The sequence below is a fragment of the Rhyacophila brunnea genome, unplaced genomic scaffold (assembly GCF_057557595.1).
Source record: "Rhyacophila brunnea isolate RB1 unplaced genomic scaffold, BYU_Rbru_1.0 scaffold_2, whole genome shotgun sequence".
Lineage (NCBI taxonomy): Eukaryota > Metazoa > Arthropoda > Insecta > Trichoptera > Rhyacophilidae > Rhyacophila > Rhyacophila brunnea.
This window is the reverse complement of record NW_028232859.1, coordinates 23,560,137-23,579,977: the sequence shown is the minus strand read 5'-3', so window position 1 is coordinate 23,579,977 and position 19,841 is coordinate 23,560,137. Positions and strand designations below refer to the sequence as shown.

At 32.2% G+C, this 19,841-nt stretch overlaps 1 protein-coding gene across 1 annotated transcript; it reads right to left on the bottom strand.

Moving 5' to 3' along the window:
- Positions 1-519: 519 nt before the first annotated feature.
- On the bottom strand, positions 520-18,753 carry LOC147072079 (uncharacterized). Its single transcript, XM_085946628.1, has 12 exons — positions 18,623-18,753; positions 18,451-18,532; positions 17,713-17,852; positions 16,451-16,696; positions 14,585-14,918; positions 13,005-13,054; positions 9,026-9,107; positions 8,112-8,251; positions 5,686-5,808; positions 4,430-4,675; positions 1,878-2,220; positions 520-648 (listed from the first exon to the last, which is right to left on the bottom strand). Exons 1-12 carry the CDS (start codon positions 18,666-18,668, stop codon positions 594-596), a joined length of 1,887 nt encoding a protein of 628 aa, XP_085802754.1. The 5' UTR covers positions 18,669-18,753; the 3' UTR covers positions 520-593.
- Between the last annotated feature and the right edge of the window lie 1,088 nt (positions 18,754-19,841).

Genomic DNA, 19,841 nt, shown 5'->3' with positions numbered 1-19,841 from the left:
TGTCTAGGGAAGAGATACGTTTGCGATTTTTACTAGATACGTTGGTAGTTAGAATTTTATATAGGTAGTAGGTACCTATAGTTTTTATTTAATTTATCATAGGGGGTCTCAAAATCAATCAGTGCTCGGGTATCTAAGTCTCTAAACTCGACACTGTCCCCAGGGCCAAACGTCCTCTTCGAAGATCTTGGAATCCCGCTTCCAATTGACTGCACCACCATGGCGTACGCCGCCGAAGCGCTGCTGCTGGTCAAGGCTAACAGTAGATATAGCGAAGATTTCGACTGCTCTACGACAATCTACTAGTAACTAGACTGTTTCGAATTCGCACCAAACAAAACAGAAGCCATTGAAGTGACCAGGTAGATTAATGAAGCGACTGGCGTTAGTCACATTTCATTGCCATGAGGAGTTAATTATGTAAAAGACATTTATTTTTCAGAAATAAGAATATAGAATTATTATTCAGAAATAAGAATAAGCATTAATATAATATAATCCACAAGTTAATATACTTACCTATTATTTGCATACAAATTAAATTCACAATAAGTACATAATATTGTGCTTAATAATAATAAAATTTAACAAAGCTACTCCTTACTGTATGGTTTCTGAGCGTTTGTTTCCACCAAATATACGCCAATCCTGTAAAAATAGAAAATAGTATTATCGTACAGCTTAAATTGGTACCTATCTATCCAGTGGCGTACCAATGGGTGTGCGAACGGGGAAGCCACCAAGGGCGCTAAAATGATATTTCGATGAATATGAACGGAAAATTTCATCCTAAAATAACCGAATTATAAGGGAACGAACCTTCTTAATAATAACTATGATAAAAAGTGATGTTAAATCGTAAAAAAATTGCCTGCGGCGCAAATCTTTTTGGTACTCATCTTCAATATCTTTATGTAATACTAAATATTACGTTATTGATTATCATTAATTTATCGATTGAGAGTCTTTCGTCTGGTTAATTATATGTAATGTTGAAAGTTCACTTGTCTTTTCTTCATAATTAAGTACCTACCTGAAGAGTTCTATGATTTTTATAGATACTAACAAAACAATAGGGATCTTGAATTTTTATTAGTTATTAAATCCGTATTATGTAATTCTGTTAATAGTAGCCAGACGCCGTCGAACTTAGTACCTATTATAATATATATGTTGTTAGTAAGTGTGCATATATGTACCTACACACAGCAATTTATTTGCCAATTTTGAATTTGAATTATTTAGCTAGCTAGGTGATTCAACTAAAATTGCAATTAGTTTTCCGTAGGTAATTAATCAAGCCGCCATTTTGATTTTATTTACAAAGACTTTTCTATAGTTACCAATTCAACAATACTAAAAGGTTAATCTAGAATAAAATTGGCTTCAAATATTATAAAAATTAATTAGTCCATATTATCCCGCTTTATGTAAGCCAAAATCTTTCGGCTTACCAATTTATTTTACCAGAAAGATATACCTGGATATAAATCTATAATATGATTAATGTATCCACCTATCCATCAACACAATTCTGCCAAATATTAATAAATAAACTAAAGTTTACTTGTTCAAAAATTTGAAATCGACAAAAACCTATTTTGATATTAAGAAATGAGGATAATATTCTTATTTGGATATCAAAATCAATAACACGAAAAAAATGACAGTAAAATATATTGTTACGTAAAATATAGATTACATTATAATCTTGTCATGTCCATTGATTTTTACGCATTCAGTAGGTAATAGCAATTAATTAAAAAATACAGAAACGATCGAAATTTAAGATTCACTATGTAAAACGACACAATAGTTTTTAATTAGTTGGTAGGTAGATAATAAGTACAATGTATAATAAAATATGTACAAGATACCTTTTCTTCGGCTTTACCCCACCCATGTTCAACTGCGTCAAATCGGCACATTTTCCACTAATAAGCTCATCATAGTTGACGCACTCCTTGCCTTTGAAGCCGCGTCGGTTAATAGACTCCACGAAGTATTCAAACGCCTTCATATGAGAGCACTGCCCCTCGTCTGGAGTGTCAGGGCATCCTGGCATCTTCGCGCCTCCATTGGGGTAGAAGTCGACGTGGCCGGTTGGATTTATCAGACCAATGTTGGCGGTGTTCGTGTGGATCACCTCAACGTATTTTGCATCAACTCGGTTGATCTTGTCTTCGCTTGTTTCGAATGTGTTCTTGGTAGGGTCGCATGCTAAATTGATACAGAACAGTGACAAAACAGAACATGACAAAACAGAACATGACAAAACATAATATGACAAAACATGACATGCCAAAACAGAACAGTGACAAAACAGAACAACGATGAATATAACTATGACCTTTCAGGAAAAATATAAATTTAATATTGAAATTGTCCTATCTCTATTATGTTGATGTTTTTAATAGCACAGATTTTCAATACGCCATAATTAATCAAATTATATAAGTACCTAATTTCTGCATTCCTAATCGCTAGAAAGCCTCAAATAAACGGGACTTCGCCGGCAAGCTTAGGATATCACTCATCTTAATCAATATAATATGCTCAAAATGATTGGGTGACTTGTTACAACAAAATGATGACCTAAATAGATTCCACAAAAATTAATGTTTCATTTTCCCCTGGCTGTTCTGTTTACAGTATTTACGTCTTTTGAGAAAAAAATGGATTCATTATTGAGTTAAGTACATATCTCTAAATATCATTTTTTATTATGCTTTATCTAATGATTTGGGAATGTCTTTCAATATTTCGTTGGCCGAAATGGCATTTCATGCCGCCCGCATGTGGCGCATAGTGTGCCTGCCCCCACGGTACATCACTGGTTCTTTGAGTTTTCCGAGTAGTGATAAAATAATTCACAATTTCGACTTGACATTGTCGAATAATAGCATCCTGCACACATATAATTTGGGGTGGGGTACTTTACCCAAGATAGCCACCATCGACCGTCATCATGAGGAGTGCGACAATAATTTTCCAACTCTATCCACAAAGTGGCCACAAGTTGAATTACAATCCAATTTTCAATTTGCAGTATTAAATTTACCCAAGTACGTACCTACGTACCCACATAAAAAAATAAGGCACAATTTTTCCGCCTTTTTTATTATTTTAGTTACTTTAAAATGTTTAAAATACTAATAAATATTTTATGGATATATTAATTTCATTTATAAATTACAATCTAATAATTAATTATTGATCCTACCAATAAATTATTACAGATTTTTTTACAAAATTCAATCACGTTTTTTAAAAAAATATTAGTGACATCTGTTTTAAAATACACAAGTTTTTTTTTTATCATAACGCAGAAAAGATTTAATAAAATTAAAATTTGGATGATGTCACTGCTTACAAAAAAAAAATATTTATTACACTAATAAATAAATAAATAAATATTTTTATTTGAATTTCTTTAAAAATTCCCTAAAGTCTTGCAAATTTTAATTTTGATATTATCAGTTACTCATTTTCTACAAAGTTATCAAAATTTCGGCAAAGTAGTTTAGAGCATCTAGCGGCAGAATTCGAAAGATACAATTTAATACCATATTATTATAATATTATTTCAAACTTCAAAGCAAATTTACAGGAAAAGAAACGGTCATAAAAAATGTGCGTTCGTTAGACACTTCCATCTTATTATCATTATATAAATTTTTTTGTGATATTTTTTAATACCTATTTCATAACTTTATAAATCATTGTTTATTTTACATACCTACATTCTCGTATATTAGTAAAATCACTTATTTTTAGATAATAAAAATGGCAACATGATCTAAGTAATTCCTTTTATTTATATCGAATCGTGTTTAGGAATTAATTGCGACCATACCAAGCTCGATTTGATACATATTATTATAAAGGATTTCGCTTCACAATGTAGAATATTATCAGTAAAATTTATTAAAATACAGCTTCTCTACTATGCCGCTAGATGTATCTTACCAATCAAAAGTAAAGTTGTAGCGTTGCACTACACAGCTACACACCCAAGTAAGGGGATCCTTATACCAGCAGAGGCACCTAGCGGAAAAATACGAAGCTTGCAATTTGAGACATTTTTTTGTAAAAATAAACTTACAATAATTGTAAAAAAAAATGTGAATTTGTTACATATTTATGTCACGAGTTACATTTAGTTTTTTTTATCAACTTTTAAATTTTTTACCGTGTAGATTTTTGACTAATTCATCGTTTTAATATTTTTTAGATTTATTTTAAAAAACATCGATTTTTATAAAAATATGAATGTGTATAACTTGAAATCCTTTTTATTTATATTTTGCAAGCTTCTTATTTTTCCGCTAGGTGCATCTGCTGGTATAAGGATCCCCTATGTTTCAAAAATTAAATTTTCAATCGTATTGATATAAAAAGTGAAACACATAATAATAATAATTCTCACCTGTAATGTATTTGATGACACCCTTTTTGCAATTTCTTCCTGCATAACCAACGACATGACCGCCGACGTCAACGCCAACCAAATGGATGTTTCTGTAAACGGATCCGAACAGCGCCATCCAGTCAATGAAGGATGAGATATACCTTCCCAGTCCCGGCGCACACAGCAGAGCTGTTGACTCATCTCCAGACGTTCCTGCTGTCCAGTTCACCATGATGACGTTCACATCGGAGTCATTGAGAAAAGCTGTTAAATACAATTTTATTATCTCTAGGTCTAGGCCACAGGGGTTGGGCAATTAAGTCCCCAAAAAATGGCGGCTCAAAACATATTCTATTACGGCATTAGACAAACTGTCTGCATGGTTAATAATACTGCGCGTAGAAGATTAATGTTCAATCCATAATTATATTTTTTTCTGTACCACTTGAACCTCGACAGGTTTATATTGATCAACGTATTGGAGTGCTTAAAAGCAAGAAAAACAACAAAATCAAGAAAAGATAAGAGCATTCTGAAAACATTTTTAAGGAAAGATGTTCAGAAAGGTCTTAGAGCGGAATGCAGAAACATTTGTCATAACTAAAATTTCCTTAGCAGAAAACACTATGCAGAAACACTGTCCTTAGTTAAGATCATTTTTTATTGAAAATAATACCATATTTAAAAATTATCGTTAGGTAAATTAGGTAAATTATTTTATAATTGTTAAAAGATGACAAAAATATGACAACTGCATTTTATAAATGCAATAACTATAAATACATATTAATATTTAATTATAATACTCTAATGTTTCCGTTATAAGTCATTATACGTGATTCCACAGGCACCACAAGATTTTTTTTAACATGGTAACACTAGCATCAAGTGTCATTCTTCATCTGGTATTTTGTATTTCTGCGGGCTGGCGTATAAAAATTAAATAATATTCTGCAAGTACATGCCAAACGAATTAACAGTTAACACTATCAATATCCATATTGAGATACATTGTTAAATGAATTTGAGTGTATGGATTGTGTTATAGACATGCGAATTTATTTTGACAGCAGCTGTCAGTGGTAAATGGTAATACAGAAGGGGGCGTGTTCATAACAAAAGTAGTCTATGGTTAAGGATTCCTTAACTCTATACTCAGGATTGTCTATAGTTAAGTCATGCTTTTCGGCGACTTATCCTTAGGAACGAAATCTTAGATTGTGCATTCCGCTCTTAGTGACTAAGGTGGTTCATGACGATGAAGATTCACTCACGAACTGCTGCGTTGTACATATTTAAGGTTACCAAGCATCCCACCGGTTCGGCTGAGACGATCACGGAATAGATGTCCGTCTCCAAGATTCCAGTTGGATCATCTATCCGTGACGCAAAATTTCCTTAAATTTGAGAGAGACCTACCATCAAATACTAACCCACTCTTTACAGAAGTTCTTTAATAAAGTAAACGGATTTAGAATATTACAAGAGCAAATCAGCTAAAATGTGAATACATAGTAAAGGTTTTAAAATATATTTATGTAGACTCAGTAGGAAAAACGCGGCAAAGAAACAAAGAGCGAAAATTTTATTTGGAAAAACTCTTAACCCTTCCAATAGAAAGACATGAGACGAGTTTTTTGTATATTTTTTAATATACACATTAAATATATTGGCATGTTTAATATAGACTACTTTTTCTAAATTACCTATTACAAAAAATATGACCTCATTTAAATTGTAAGTATAAATTTAGTAATACCTACATCAGTGATAGGAAGTTAATATGATTATGATTCAAACAAATTTTAACATCCGTTATTGCCATCTGCATTCATATATTTTTTTCTAACTCAGAGTTGTTTTGTGTACTTCTGTGAATGAAATCACAGTTCATCTTTATTCATAACAATCATACACACAATTAATAGTCCAACGGAAATTCAAAATTTGAATGAATGTCATAATGTTGTATTACCTACGTACTATTTCACAGACATAATTTACATGTAGTCACGTTTAGATGCGAAGACGGCAAAACATTTTTTCAGTCAAGTTTATTAAATTGTATATTTATATAGAAATTAAAAAAAAATATATCAAAAACATTACTATCATAGATTGTTCTATTTTGTCCGAAATGCAGACTTAAATTATTGTATTATAGTTACCCAAAGCCAATGACATTACCCAAAGCCGACTTACATGATTAATTCCATCATGGAATATAGAATATAGGTACTATGATAGGTAGGTAACTAAATATTTAGGTTTACCGATTGACATTTTGATATTTCGTAACAGATTAATAATTGAAAAATTAACTCAAGTTACATTGTACTAAAAATGATTATTTCACATATTCAGTGTTTATGTGTGTACGGCACTGTTATATTTTTCTAGTTCGTCTGCAAGTGCACAATAATATAATATTATATCATATAAAACCAGGGAACACATAAATCTGCTCTGTGTATAAAACATATTATTATTATTCAGTAGTTGAAAAGTGAGTTATACCTGCAATAAGTGTGATTAATGTAAATTTGAGATAGTTATCTATTCTGCTAATATGTCCGCTACATTGTGAGATTTTGTATGCGAGTGTATTCTGATATGTTATACATGTCAATGCTCAAAGCATTAGAAGTTATTGAATATCGAAGTTTGGTTTAATGTGGTCTCAATACTAAAACTTGAATCGATATAAATAAAAAGGATTTCAAGTTATACACATTTATATTATCTTAAAAAATCTATGTAAGGAGTCTATTATCAAACAGTCGTTTTACTGGTCTTCACTTTTTGGTTGATTCCTATAAGTATAGAATTTCTATATTGTATATTTCGATAATGTACCTATGTAGTTATTTATATTAAAAAAAATACATTACAACTATGAATTCAATAATCTTTACGATACCTTCGACGGGACATATCAAACTGTATACCTAAGTCTAACCATTTTCATTATAATATTATGTACACTGTCCCGGATATTATACCTACCTACTAATAAAAATCTGAATATCAATAAACGCACATTTTAGATATATTTTTTTTTTAAATTGTTAGTATGTGGGTACTTTTTTAAGTAAAAAAACCTTTGAAATGTTTTTAGATTAGTAATAATTAGCAATTTAAAACTAGAACAATTTAAAATTAGAACTTTTGAGTTTTTCATGCACAGTAACTAATTATCAAATGCGACATCTGTCGACAGCGAGAGACGTAATAATTAGCAGTGACGTGCGGTTCGTAAATGCTGTAGATTCAGAGCATCCACATAAATAATCGAAATACATATGTTATAAAATAATGTAGTTATGTATTTATTTCGTAAATATAGGGTAAATTTTAGTTTTTCTAAAGTTTTCACTGTAGGTATTACCAAATTTTACGTAGGTAAATATTTTTAGAACATAGAAAAGTCATTACCTACTATAATATTACAGATCAAAATACTTCATCGGCCGCCAACTAATTTTCAATTGGGTAGGTACTTAATTAATTTGTAAATAATGAATCAAATAGTAAAGGTATCTCAAAAAGTACCTACACGCCGATGTCTGTCGTACGACAAGACATTACGACTTTTTTATCAGTGCTGCGTCGCTAGTAGTGAACTTGATCAATAATTAATACGTCAATAGGTACTCACAACCCTAACGTACTGATTAAAGGGAACATAATAAAAGCTTGCCTTCTCTGAATTCTGGAGAATCATGAGCACCATTCCAACCATGGACGAGAAACTTTAAAGCTTTTTTTAGACGAAAATTTGTAGTTTTCAGACTGTCATTGTTGCCTTTAATTAAACGCTGTGGTTCCGTCGGATTACTCCTAAAATCATACCTTCAATTTATTTAAAATACGCTATGTAATACAGTATGTACTAGGTCATGGGTGGCGAACCGTTTTATGTATAAGTAAGTGCCAAAATACTAAAAATATATTTGTAATAATCGATGGCATGCCAAGGAATTAAAAAAAATAGCATTTTCAGATTCAACCACGCGCTTTTCATTTAAAGAAGTTTTCCGCGTGTTTTAAACTCTCGTTCAAATTGCAATAATCCGGTTAAGTTTCCTTGAAACTTTACTTAACGTCCGAACCGTTCTTCACCAAAAATGAATATGTATATATCAAAATCAATTTACCACTTTTCCTACGGTCTTCGGTGCCCTTCAAACTGTTAAGTTGTGAGGCTCAACAATTCTTTCGCGTTCCATAGGTTCGCCACGAATGCACTGAGTACTTCTAGTTGTAATAAATTCTCTATACATTCCGGTATGAATCTTGACCGCACCATGTAGAGGTACCTATCGTAGAAGATTGTCAATGTTCTTAGACCAAACACGCATTGAAAAAAATCATGCGAATTTTGTCCACGGGGATTCAAACCTGTGATTCACTAATTTAGGAGCACACGTTTTGCCGACAACTCCACTGCGGGTGCGATTTAACAAATTAATATTATAATTCATTTAAAAGAGAGGATATAATGTTTCGTTAGAGCACGAAAGTCATCTTTTTTAAGATTTAGTTCAAATGAAGTAGATACGTTAATGAGTTTATTTATTACAGAATGATGGAAATATTCGATAGGAAACTTACCGAGTGTACAGATTGAAATAAATATCGTTGTCATAATCCAAATTTTGCGTTTCTCGTTTTTTAGGAACTTCTTCGACACTCTCTGAAAAAATATAAGATATTCCTTGTATTATTTTGATCTTTGACTGTCCCCTTGTACCTATTCCTCTTTCTTCTCCATTCTTAAGACGTTTCGGGCTTGTTGTAGGGACCATTATAAAAAAAATAATGTAGTATAGTATACTGCTTTATTATTATGTATGAATGCAATATACATTTCCGAAAGCGCAGTCCACAAACAGTACGAAACGTTGCAAGGAGAGGACGAAATACACGGTGAAACCTCAAACAATAACAATCAATAAACACAACAGTCTTAGAGGTCATCTATGGACGGAAATCACATACGGTTTTTACCATTCGACCGTAGATATCTGTTTATATAACGTAAGTATTCGTACACGTTAAATGCTTAATGAAACTATAATACATCCTTGAACTGAAATAAGTTTAGAATGTCAAATGGTACAAAGCCATATTATATGATTTTCATTTTTATAGAATATGATATATTTAACGAGACATTCTTTGATTTCTTTGACACTGTGTACCCCGGTTCGAATATAATGAATTATCTTCCAATATTGTATAAACAAAAATATACTGCTAAGAATAATAAGTATGATAATTATATAATATATGGAAACAACTAAGATGTTATGTATTTTGATTATTTTTTAACAATAAAGTAAATTACCATATTCACTCATAATCGGAGCAATTGGCGAGGCATAGTTGTAATGTCATTGTACTGTATTAAATGCGTACGCATTGAAAAAACAACACGTATTTTTTAACCCGCTTCATGTTTATTCAGAGTAGGCAGATATACCAACAAGGTCAATGTGGATGCTGTAGTAGTTTTAACAGTAGAGTAGTTAACACTATTATTGTCAATATTGCATTTTTAATAGATTTATCTATTTGGAATTTTAAATTTGATGTGTTAGAAATATAAAATTGGTTAATTCAATGTAAATTTTCAGTTGTATTTTTGTTACCCGATAAAATCGCGAACGATATAGCACAATATACAAGGATATTCATTTTCAATCACCGGTCTGTCAAAACTAATCTGACGTGTACCGCTCACATATTTATATACATCTGCCGCTATTATCGAAAAATATTGCTAAAAAAATATTTATTTGCAACCTTCCTAGTAATTTCGTTGGCCAAAATTAATATGTAAATATGCCCCTCCCTCATACAAATTAACAATGCATGCATACCATTAAAAATATTATTGTAAACATGACATTGTCGAAAAAAGTGTATGTACAATTTTATTCAGCATTTAATCGGTGCTAATTTATTATGATTTATAAAAACTGCCTATCATTTGGTACTCTCTATAACTATACGTATATAATAAACTTAAACTTTGTATATAAACGAAACACGTTAATGGGAATGAAACACGAGTCGTAAAATAGTTTTATATAATTATGATAAATATCAAGACGTGATAAACACATTTCATAAGTTTATATTTTTCTCTTCAGTCGTATTAAATAGTATATAGCGACATCATTACTAATTACTATATTTCTACATACCTATTTATAGTACTACGTATGAATGTGCTTTTATACTTCAAATTTAATCAATTATACTTTCATAGAAAAAATCTTAAAAACATCGCCTACTAAAGGGCTTTCGAATTATGTATGTATTTAGTCACACAGAAAACGGCTGACTTTTTGCAAGGTAACTGTGATCGATAGTAGTTTTTGTCAATAAGTGTATCAGTAGTTTGCATTTTTAATATTGTTTTATTACTTAGTCTTTGTTTTTTCATGTGACGTTGTGAACGTCTATTAACATGTAATTTTTAACGTTCACTATATTATGTAAATAAATAAATTTGAAAAAAGACTTTTCCCTGCATACTACGATCGACAAATAAGTCAGTCAAAAATGGACAATGTCCAATGCATCTTATAAAAGTGTCGTTTGCCCATTACCTTCTTAAAGTCGGTCATATACTGTGAGCTTAAGAACTATTGAAAGATTTTTAACTTTTGGTACCTACCTACGGATTAATTATATTATATATTAACATGTATTTAATTTTGAATATTATTTAGCAATAATTCTTAAATATGGATATAACAATAATTCACTGTAAATAATTACTTAGTACCTACTGCTTGTTTTTTTTATTAAATTAAAGTGGTGGTGTAAGATGTGAATGTACATTTTTTTGTGGGTTAAATATTTTGAATGTCTATGTAAGGCATTTCTTGCACTAGAAAGAGCTTCTAAATAAATCGGACTCCAAGTCAATGAAGCAAAAGCGTACCTAATATAATCCTGCGAGTGGGGTTTAATCAAACTCACCACTCACGATTTGGAATCACATAGTATCTCTGAAATTGACATCAGTCTAGAATTTAGTACAAGAATTACTCTGGCAAACAAATCTTAGGAGTCTTTTAGATAAAGGCTCCTTACAAGGAAAACTGATGAGAAGAATCTGGACATATGTAAAAGAAGGTAACGCGTTATACGAGTCGATGTTCCCCCGTAATCTAGCACGTGAAAGTGGGTCGACTCGTTGGGCACGCCATGTCTCAAGGATGGAACATACCCAACCACCAAAGAGGACACTCTTCAACAGACTAATGAAAATTGAGGATCGGGAAACCTAGACTGCGGTGGTCGGACTGTGTAGAAAGAGGTACAGCATCCCTAACGCTAACGCGGTCGATGGAGCTTACGGCAGACAGAGAGGAGTGAAGACGTTTCCAAGAGGCGGCTAAAACCCACATTGGGTTGAAGTTCTGATGATGGTGATGATTTATTACATAGTAATTTTAAATATATGAGAATATTATGAATGCTCAGGAGTTTCGAGGAATCATCTTCAGTTTTCACATTATTTATTACGCTTCGGTGACTAAAATATCGTCCTCTTAAAGTTTCCTCAATTATGCCATTTATTTCGTATTCATAATAATTATGTGTACCTGCCTCATCAATCGCGATTATTGTACTCTATTTATATGCTATTAAGTTATGTGACATTTTCCCTAGTTATTTTACAAATCACATTGTTTGATTTGTCCCTGAGTCCAAAAAATAGTTTGAATATTTTGAAAATAATCACTCAATTACCACCGCTGGCAATCACTGAACGCCAAATAAAATAAATAAATCATATTAAATTATATTGTGTCTGTTGAAATTTGTATTATCGTTTGATTTTATGGAGGATTGACTACATTTGGTGTCCTGTTTTATTGAAAAAAAAACAAATAACAGGTAACTAAAATATGACATTTAATAAAATTTAAGATCTTTTAATTTGGCTTGCAGTTCGTAGAATAGCTTTACGCTGTCTGCCCGCTACAACGTCTGGTAATCGCATTTAACCCTGACACACTCCGCACACAATTTCCCCGCAAAAAATGTAGGATACAGCCAGCGGGGAACGACCGCACGGGGCATAGAAGGAATAAAAACTCAACGCCTTGTGGTTATGTCGGCGCGCGGCCATATGCTTTTTTCATATTAAAAAACACATTGAGTTAATTAAGTATGTACAAAATATATCTCGTCTGAATTGAGGTGGATGTGGTGTCGAAAATCTGTCAAGACTTTTTATTTTCGAATATTTTCTTATGTATGTTTCTGAGGCTGTTAGCTATGTATAAACTATACGTTAGTATGTTTGTACTAGGGGTAAGAATTTCGGACAGAATGTTAAAATCAATGTAGATTTTAGGATTGGTATTCTTAATCCCAATCTGAGAATCGTAACCCAACATGTTCAATCTAATGCTGATGTACATAAGTTTTTTTCTAACGATTTTCTATTACGTCAATATCATTACAATCAATAGTCAAATAAACTTGTTTGCAATAGTTTTTATTAAAAATATAAATTTGTTTATGCTATGTTTCAAACAATTTCACAAAAAAATATATATCTAACCCTTGTAAAACGGCTTGTTTGCATTTGTAGTCAAATAGAAGACGCCAGTTCTGTAAATAAAAAAACACGAATAAATAAAACAATAATATGTTTTTTTATGTATTAATGTAAATAGACAATTTACGCAAAAGTAGATTGTATGTTACATTTAAAAAAAAATAATTATCTCTAAGGCCGCGGGTACCAAATTCGAATCCCGAATCTACAATACCAATGATTTCCAACCATCATGACATATACATGTTATATGCAGACTTGATTTTTGCATGGCCGTCTTCTATGATGCCGCATGGGACCGATATCATAATTATTATACGAGTACTATGTTACTATGTATGTCTACATTCGTGTATTTGTTCGTTCACTAGAGAAACGCTGCGATGCAGGGCATGCGTAGCGTGCGCGTTGGCCTGCCTCAAACCAGTTTCAAAATGGCCGTTTTTCGTGATGGAAGTACTAGGGCACGTATACCAGTTTTGAATTTCTGTTCAACATCACGTCAGTATTGCCAAACAAATGATTCCACAAAATATATAATAGTAAATAATACTACAAATTTACGCTAAATATGCAAACATATTATGTAGTACCTAAGTATAATTTTGAAGGATTCAAAATGAAGAATGTTCTATGTAGGTACTATAGTTCTTTTTCAAAATACTATATTTTTTACATATTTGTATTATAATCAGCATACAAAAAGATAGTAACACTGATTCATAACTTAGTTAATAAGCAGAACAAAAAGTTTAAGTGAGCTGGAAGGTGAAGTGGACAGGTGTAGACATAATTATATCTGACCATATACCATAATGCTTAACGAAAGAGTCAGCACTCATTTATCTTTATCGGCATGAAGACTATGGCCGTGTACTTAAACATTACAAAAGCAAGATGACGTATCAATAGCTGAAATTGATTAATATACGAAAGAATCGGTTTCAGTTGCGTTATTCCGTTCTCAATCGGAGACTGACAGTCGAGGTGTGAGCACGTCAATTTGTTTGGTGATGGCGTCGGAGGAATATATTCTTAAATCGTGTAAAGATGACTAAAAAACGTTCCGCATGTACTTGAAAAAGAAAACGTGTCAATGAATATACTATTATTATTCGGAATATAATAATAAACAGAACATTAAAAGCACGCATGTTGAATTTTTATGACAAATTATATTTTGTTCGGCTCGCGTCATTTGCGCAATCCGCGCATCGCTTAGTCACGATCTTTTTAGACCATGCCTCAGTTGAGGTATAGCCTTAAGGTATGTTGGCCTTGTTTGATATCAAACCAACATAACCAATTTGGGACCGTGTGAGGACGGTCCCTGCCTAATGTTCTACTCGTTCTCACCAACGACATTGAGAGCTGGGCGAAAGGTTGATACATATTCATCTCGTAAAAAATGTTCCAATAACATTTACTCTGTGCTCACCCATTTAATGCTATATTATGCCAACAACCGACTTAAAAAAAAGTAATTTATCAGCTGGGAATATAATAAGATATACATCTAAATATAATACGATATCACATAAATTAAATATTAAAAATATAACAATAATTAAAGATGTACTTACATATTCTTGGCCATAGAGCCTCCCATATAAGAAGCCTCAAGATTTGCGCATTTCCCAGCGGCTATTTCCTCATAATTAGCACATTTTTGTGCAATAAACTTCTTGTTATCAAAGGACTCGATAAAAAGGTCATATGAACGAAAGTGACTACAGACGGAGTCATTTTTGCATCCAGGTTGCATCGCACCTCCGTTGGGATAGAAATCTGCTGTACCAGTGGGCATTGCCAGACCATAGAAAGCGGAATTGGAGTGGATTACTTCAACGTATTTCGCATCTTTTGCATTTAATCTCTCAGTTGAATTCTCCCAATTTTTTCCAGCTGGATCCAAAGCTATAAAGAGTCATTGTGTAAGTAATACAACCAGTGGTAGGTTTATGTAGGTGGGAGCAGTGACGTCCCTAGACAAAATGCCGCCCCTAGGCAGTGCCAAAATGCCGCCACATTTATTTATACAGTACTTTTTATCATGCTTTCATGACACCAATATCTAAGAATTGTGTTGTATGGATACATTACTAACAAGATATAGGTATCTACCTATACTACTAAATCTAACTTAAATGCCATCTCTGTTTCAATAGACAATATCGCGAGTCTGCGGTTTCAGATAGGTACATTTAAAAAATACACCTGACAACTTCCATAACTCACGAGTGACTGTGAAGAACGTGACGTCCAAGTACAATGGAAGTAAACTAGACATCGCGAACCTGACAAAAAAATAAAGTCTGACCAGTGAGCTGATTTTTTCAATGGAAAGATATTTCCGTTTTTACTAAGTTTATGTAGCTTTCTATATATACCTAATGATTCTCCTCGATTTGCCGCCCTTTGAGTAACTGCCGCCCCCAAGCGACGCTCAATCTGCCTACCCCCACGGGACGTCACTGGGTGGAAGCCCGAAGCAATGACTGATTTTAAGGCCCCCATGATAAAACATACCATGGATCGACTACCAACGAAGTTAGTAAAACTATCAATCTATCTCTTTCCTAGGAGGCAATGATGACACAATAATAATATTACCTACTTAGTGATTTTTTTTGTATACAAGTATAATTTGTTTGATTGGTTATGTTATGGGGCCTATGGTACCGATAAATAGGTGCAAGGTTTTTTTTATGGTATGAGTAATATTGTCTACCTACTCAATTTGTATTTAATAATTGTATGACTCGATTGAACTATTTCGAGGTCCTCTTTTAAAATTGCTGATGAATCGATTGCGTTGTCTGCGTCTAATAAAATCACCACTGATTTCAACAAGGCTGATATTAATTTATCTGAGCCATGTTATTGATGTCTGACACTTTGAAACTTATGTGGTCAATTCGTTTTTTACAACGTTTTTATTAGGTCGTATTCTTATTTGTCCGGTGGTTGTTTAAACAATACAAATCTTGAAATCAATTTTTAACTAACTTCCCGACTAGCTAGACATTTGAAACTTTTAGAATGTATCAGAACACGATGCCAATGCATTTTTTTAATACTTTTAGCCATCTTTAAGTAGAATTGAATTCATTTTCAGTTAATTCTGTTTTGTATGAAAAGTTATTTCGGAAGAAATCCGTAATCCAATCCACTATTATTGGTTGCTAAGGATCTGGGATCCTAGCAACTAAATTATTAATACATACGTGCGTTACTATGGAAATCAATATGAAATGTCAAAATGACATTTCAGTATTATTTCTATCAAGTACACTTTTTTATCGTTTAAGCTAGTCTAGTCAAGTTTATATTATTCAACAGAAAATTTAAAAACGTTGTATATAAAAAGTTCTTTTTATCTTGTAATTATTCATTTTATATTCCATCTGATGGTAAATATAATAATTATATATTCAATGTGTGGTTACCTGTTATTATTTCCACTGTTCCATTTATGCAATTTCTGCCAGCCCAGCCTACAACATGAGTTCCCAGACATATCCCAATGAGTTGAACATTTTTAAACACCAAGCCAAAGCTGGAAAGCCAGTCAATATAATAAGCGATGAATCTTCCAACCAGAGGCACGTGGGTCATGACTATAGATTCGTCTTGCACGGCTCCTTTTGTCCAATCAACTATGACTACATTAACATCCCCAGCAGCCAAGAATGCTAAAAAATAAAAACTATTTAAATATTGTTATTGCAAATTTAGATCAACAGCCAAATTAAGAAGACAATCGTGGTTATGGAGTGCAAAGAAGTACAGCTGGTTAAACTTCATAAAGGACACGTTTTCTACAATGAGAAATGTCATTGCTTAAATTAATATTTGGTTTGCAGTTTGTCATATAAATGAATCAAAACAGAAAAATATGTTAAAAGGATAAAAGGATAAAAACAGTATAACAGAACAAGTGAACTTAAATCTAATAGTATGAAAAGGTAGTATAATTTTGGCGACTACAAAGGAATCTAAAATGAATGGATTTATGAATAAACAATAATGATTAACGTAATCAAAAGGATTCCACGATTGGATTGGAGATGAACAGCATTGTGTTCTATGGGAGACCATGAAATACCTACCCACTACATGATTTCCTATATACACCAAGAAACCGCCCAACACAGAGAGGAAATGAACGTAATATATACGTAGGAAGGAATATTTCTTGTGCACCACTGATGAAATACTGCAATACGTGTCCGGAAATTGTACGTATGCAGTTCGCCGTATCACACTTCACCGTGAAATTTTGTATCGGAAATTTATGGCCTTATATTAAAGACCGTGCAACCTCTTTGGGTATTATGGTACTGACATAAAATTCATGTCTAAATGAAAGACGGTTCTTGTCGGTTTACACTTTACAAGAAGCCAGCAGCAAACAAATTTTGAAAATAGTCGATATACTGAATTATCTGTTCGGTTTGGTTAGGTTACGTTATGTTAGGTTAGGTTTTCATTCTTGAATTTTTGAATTTTGCCAAAATCAGCTATGAAAATTGAATTAATGTTCTTATTGAATCTCATATAACTTGAGACCGTAAGACCAATAAGAAAGCTCACGGCGAACTGTGCCACGGTGAAATGTTTTACGTACAATTTACATGTAATCACTGCAATAATTATATTGATGACTATAATTGCTAATAGGTATATGATGTAACGTGAAAATACGTACCATCGACGAGATCAGGTGCACCCGAATCATTGGTGAACCCATGTACAAATACTTTCAAGGGTTTGTCTGCTTGAAAATTTGATGACGTGAGATTGGTTGAATTTCCACTGATTATTATTTGAGGCACTTTCGGGTTTTTCCTGCGAAAATTGAAGGTATATTTATTTATCAGATCATATTTCCATAAATAAATATTACATTATCGCCAAATACTCCAGACAGGGCTTGTTACTACTTACTATCTGTTACATATTTAGGGTGACGAAATAGTTTTAAAGGTAGTTTATTATAAATATATTTTTTTAATTTCGTGGCCATATTATTGTATTGGAATCCATGTGTGAAAGAGTTCTTTTTTGGTACACTTGATGTCTCACAATGACTGGATGAGATTTAAAATAATAATTTATATTTTAGACAATCATATTAATAGTATTTAATTTGTTAAAACTCGTGTGTCATATTATAATATTCGCATTCTGGATTATTTCACTATTTACTTCATTATAATTTTTTTTTATATTTCCGGGATCGGAACAACTATATTTTTGTCATTTATTTTTAGTCTATTTTTTAAGTTTAGTGGTACATTTGTATTGTAGTTTTGGTAATAAAATAATTTTAAATATTTTTTCCGATTCTGAAAAAATCTTGAAGACGAGCTATTCAGGATTCAGACCCCTTGGATTACAGACCCTAATAAATATATCGTTTGTAATGAATTACAAAAATACACACTTTGTAAATAGGCTCAATATGATATCTGTATTGGGCATAAATCTTTCCTCGCCGGAAAATTTGAACTCATCCTGAGAGTATCCTGGAACAAAAAATTCAATTACAATATTATAAAAAATATTTTTAATGTGATTTTGTTAATTTCATTAAAAAATGACAATAATACAGTTACCACATGCTATTAGCATAAACATAAATAAATAGTTTAAAACAGTCATCTTGATATTGTTAGCTTATTATTTAGCCGATCACCACTGCTGCATTATTTTCGAACGAACTTTTCATACGCACTGACAATTTTACAATGATATCCGAATAATATAATATTATTATTGAAGGTATATTGTTGTCCATTCTATTACATTTTTTACTTTGTCAATATTCTCATACTGCCGTCAGAGATAGTGCTTGACAACCTTTTTATAAAAAATGTTCCCAATTCCGTTTCGGCAGCTGGTGTTAAATTTTGTGATCATCAACAGTACATTTTAAGAGGAAAGAAATGATAGAGAAAAGAAAATGAAATAACTTCCCTAAAGAGAGGACTCGTTCAACTAACACTGATGTCGCCTTAATTGTTTTGGTTTGGTTTGGGTATACTTTATTTAAATTGAAATGCACGCCAATGTTTTTATTTACCATTTCTTCTTGAATCTATCTCTTCTTTTTCAAGCATGTCCTCCCTTAGTTGGATCATATTATATACACCACATGGCCTTAAAGAATCTCTGTCATTGCCAGTCTTCTGGCATCTATCCAGATCATGTCAGCATCCCGCAGCTCCACATACACTATAAACGCCGGAATCCAATTGACTTGACCAACAGGCCAGTTGAAATTCTACTTCCATTAAGAAATTAGAACTCATACACATTAAATTTATGAACATCGCAGGCGACAAATCGATATTCTGCCTCGTTGAATGGTGCTACCCCTATACAGTGCATGATCTACACACATCCAGGAAGAATCACAGTCATTTTCATTATAAGAGTAGAGGAACTGTACTTATCACATAATATACAGACACCCCTTGCCAAGTAATCAACAATGTAAGGGCACACGCCACACACAGCACATAAAGAAGAATAATCTGTGTATCAAAATGGTATTATAACCATCGATAACAGATACATTATAATAACAATTATTAACTAAATTTCTTTGTCCATATTATGGTGCCGGAAAGAGATTGTATTAAGTAATTTAACTGTCTGGTTGATACCACATTTTTAAATACATTGTTTCCATATAATTTCATATTATATGGATCAGGAAATATTTAAAAAAAAAATGCCTTTGAAAATTATTTGTGCCATCTTTGTTATAGTTCGTGTTCAATGTTTAATTTTTACAAAGTTCCACGTTAAAAAGTATCGACGAATAATCAT

Coding starts and splice junctions, on each gene's coding strand:
- LOC147072079 (XM_085946628.1), bottom strand. CDS start 18,668: ATGACTGTTTTAAACTATTTATTTATGTTTATGCTAATAGCATGTG. Junction 17,853..18,450: donor ATATTGAGCCTATTTACAAA/GTGTGTATTTTT, acceptor CAATTTTCGCAG/GAAAAACCCGAAAGTGCCTC. Junction 13,055..14,584: donor GGCTCTATGGCCAAGAATAT/GTAAGTACATCT, acceptor TTTTATTTACAG/AACTGGCGTCTTCTATTTGA.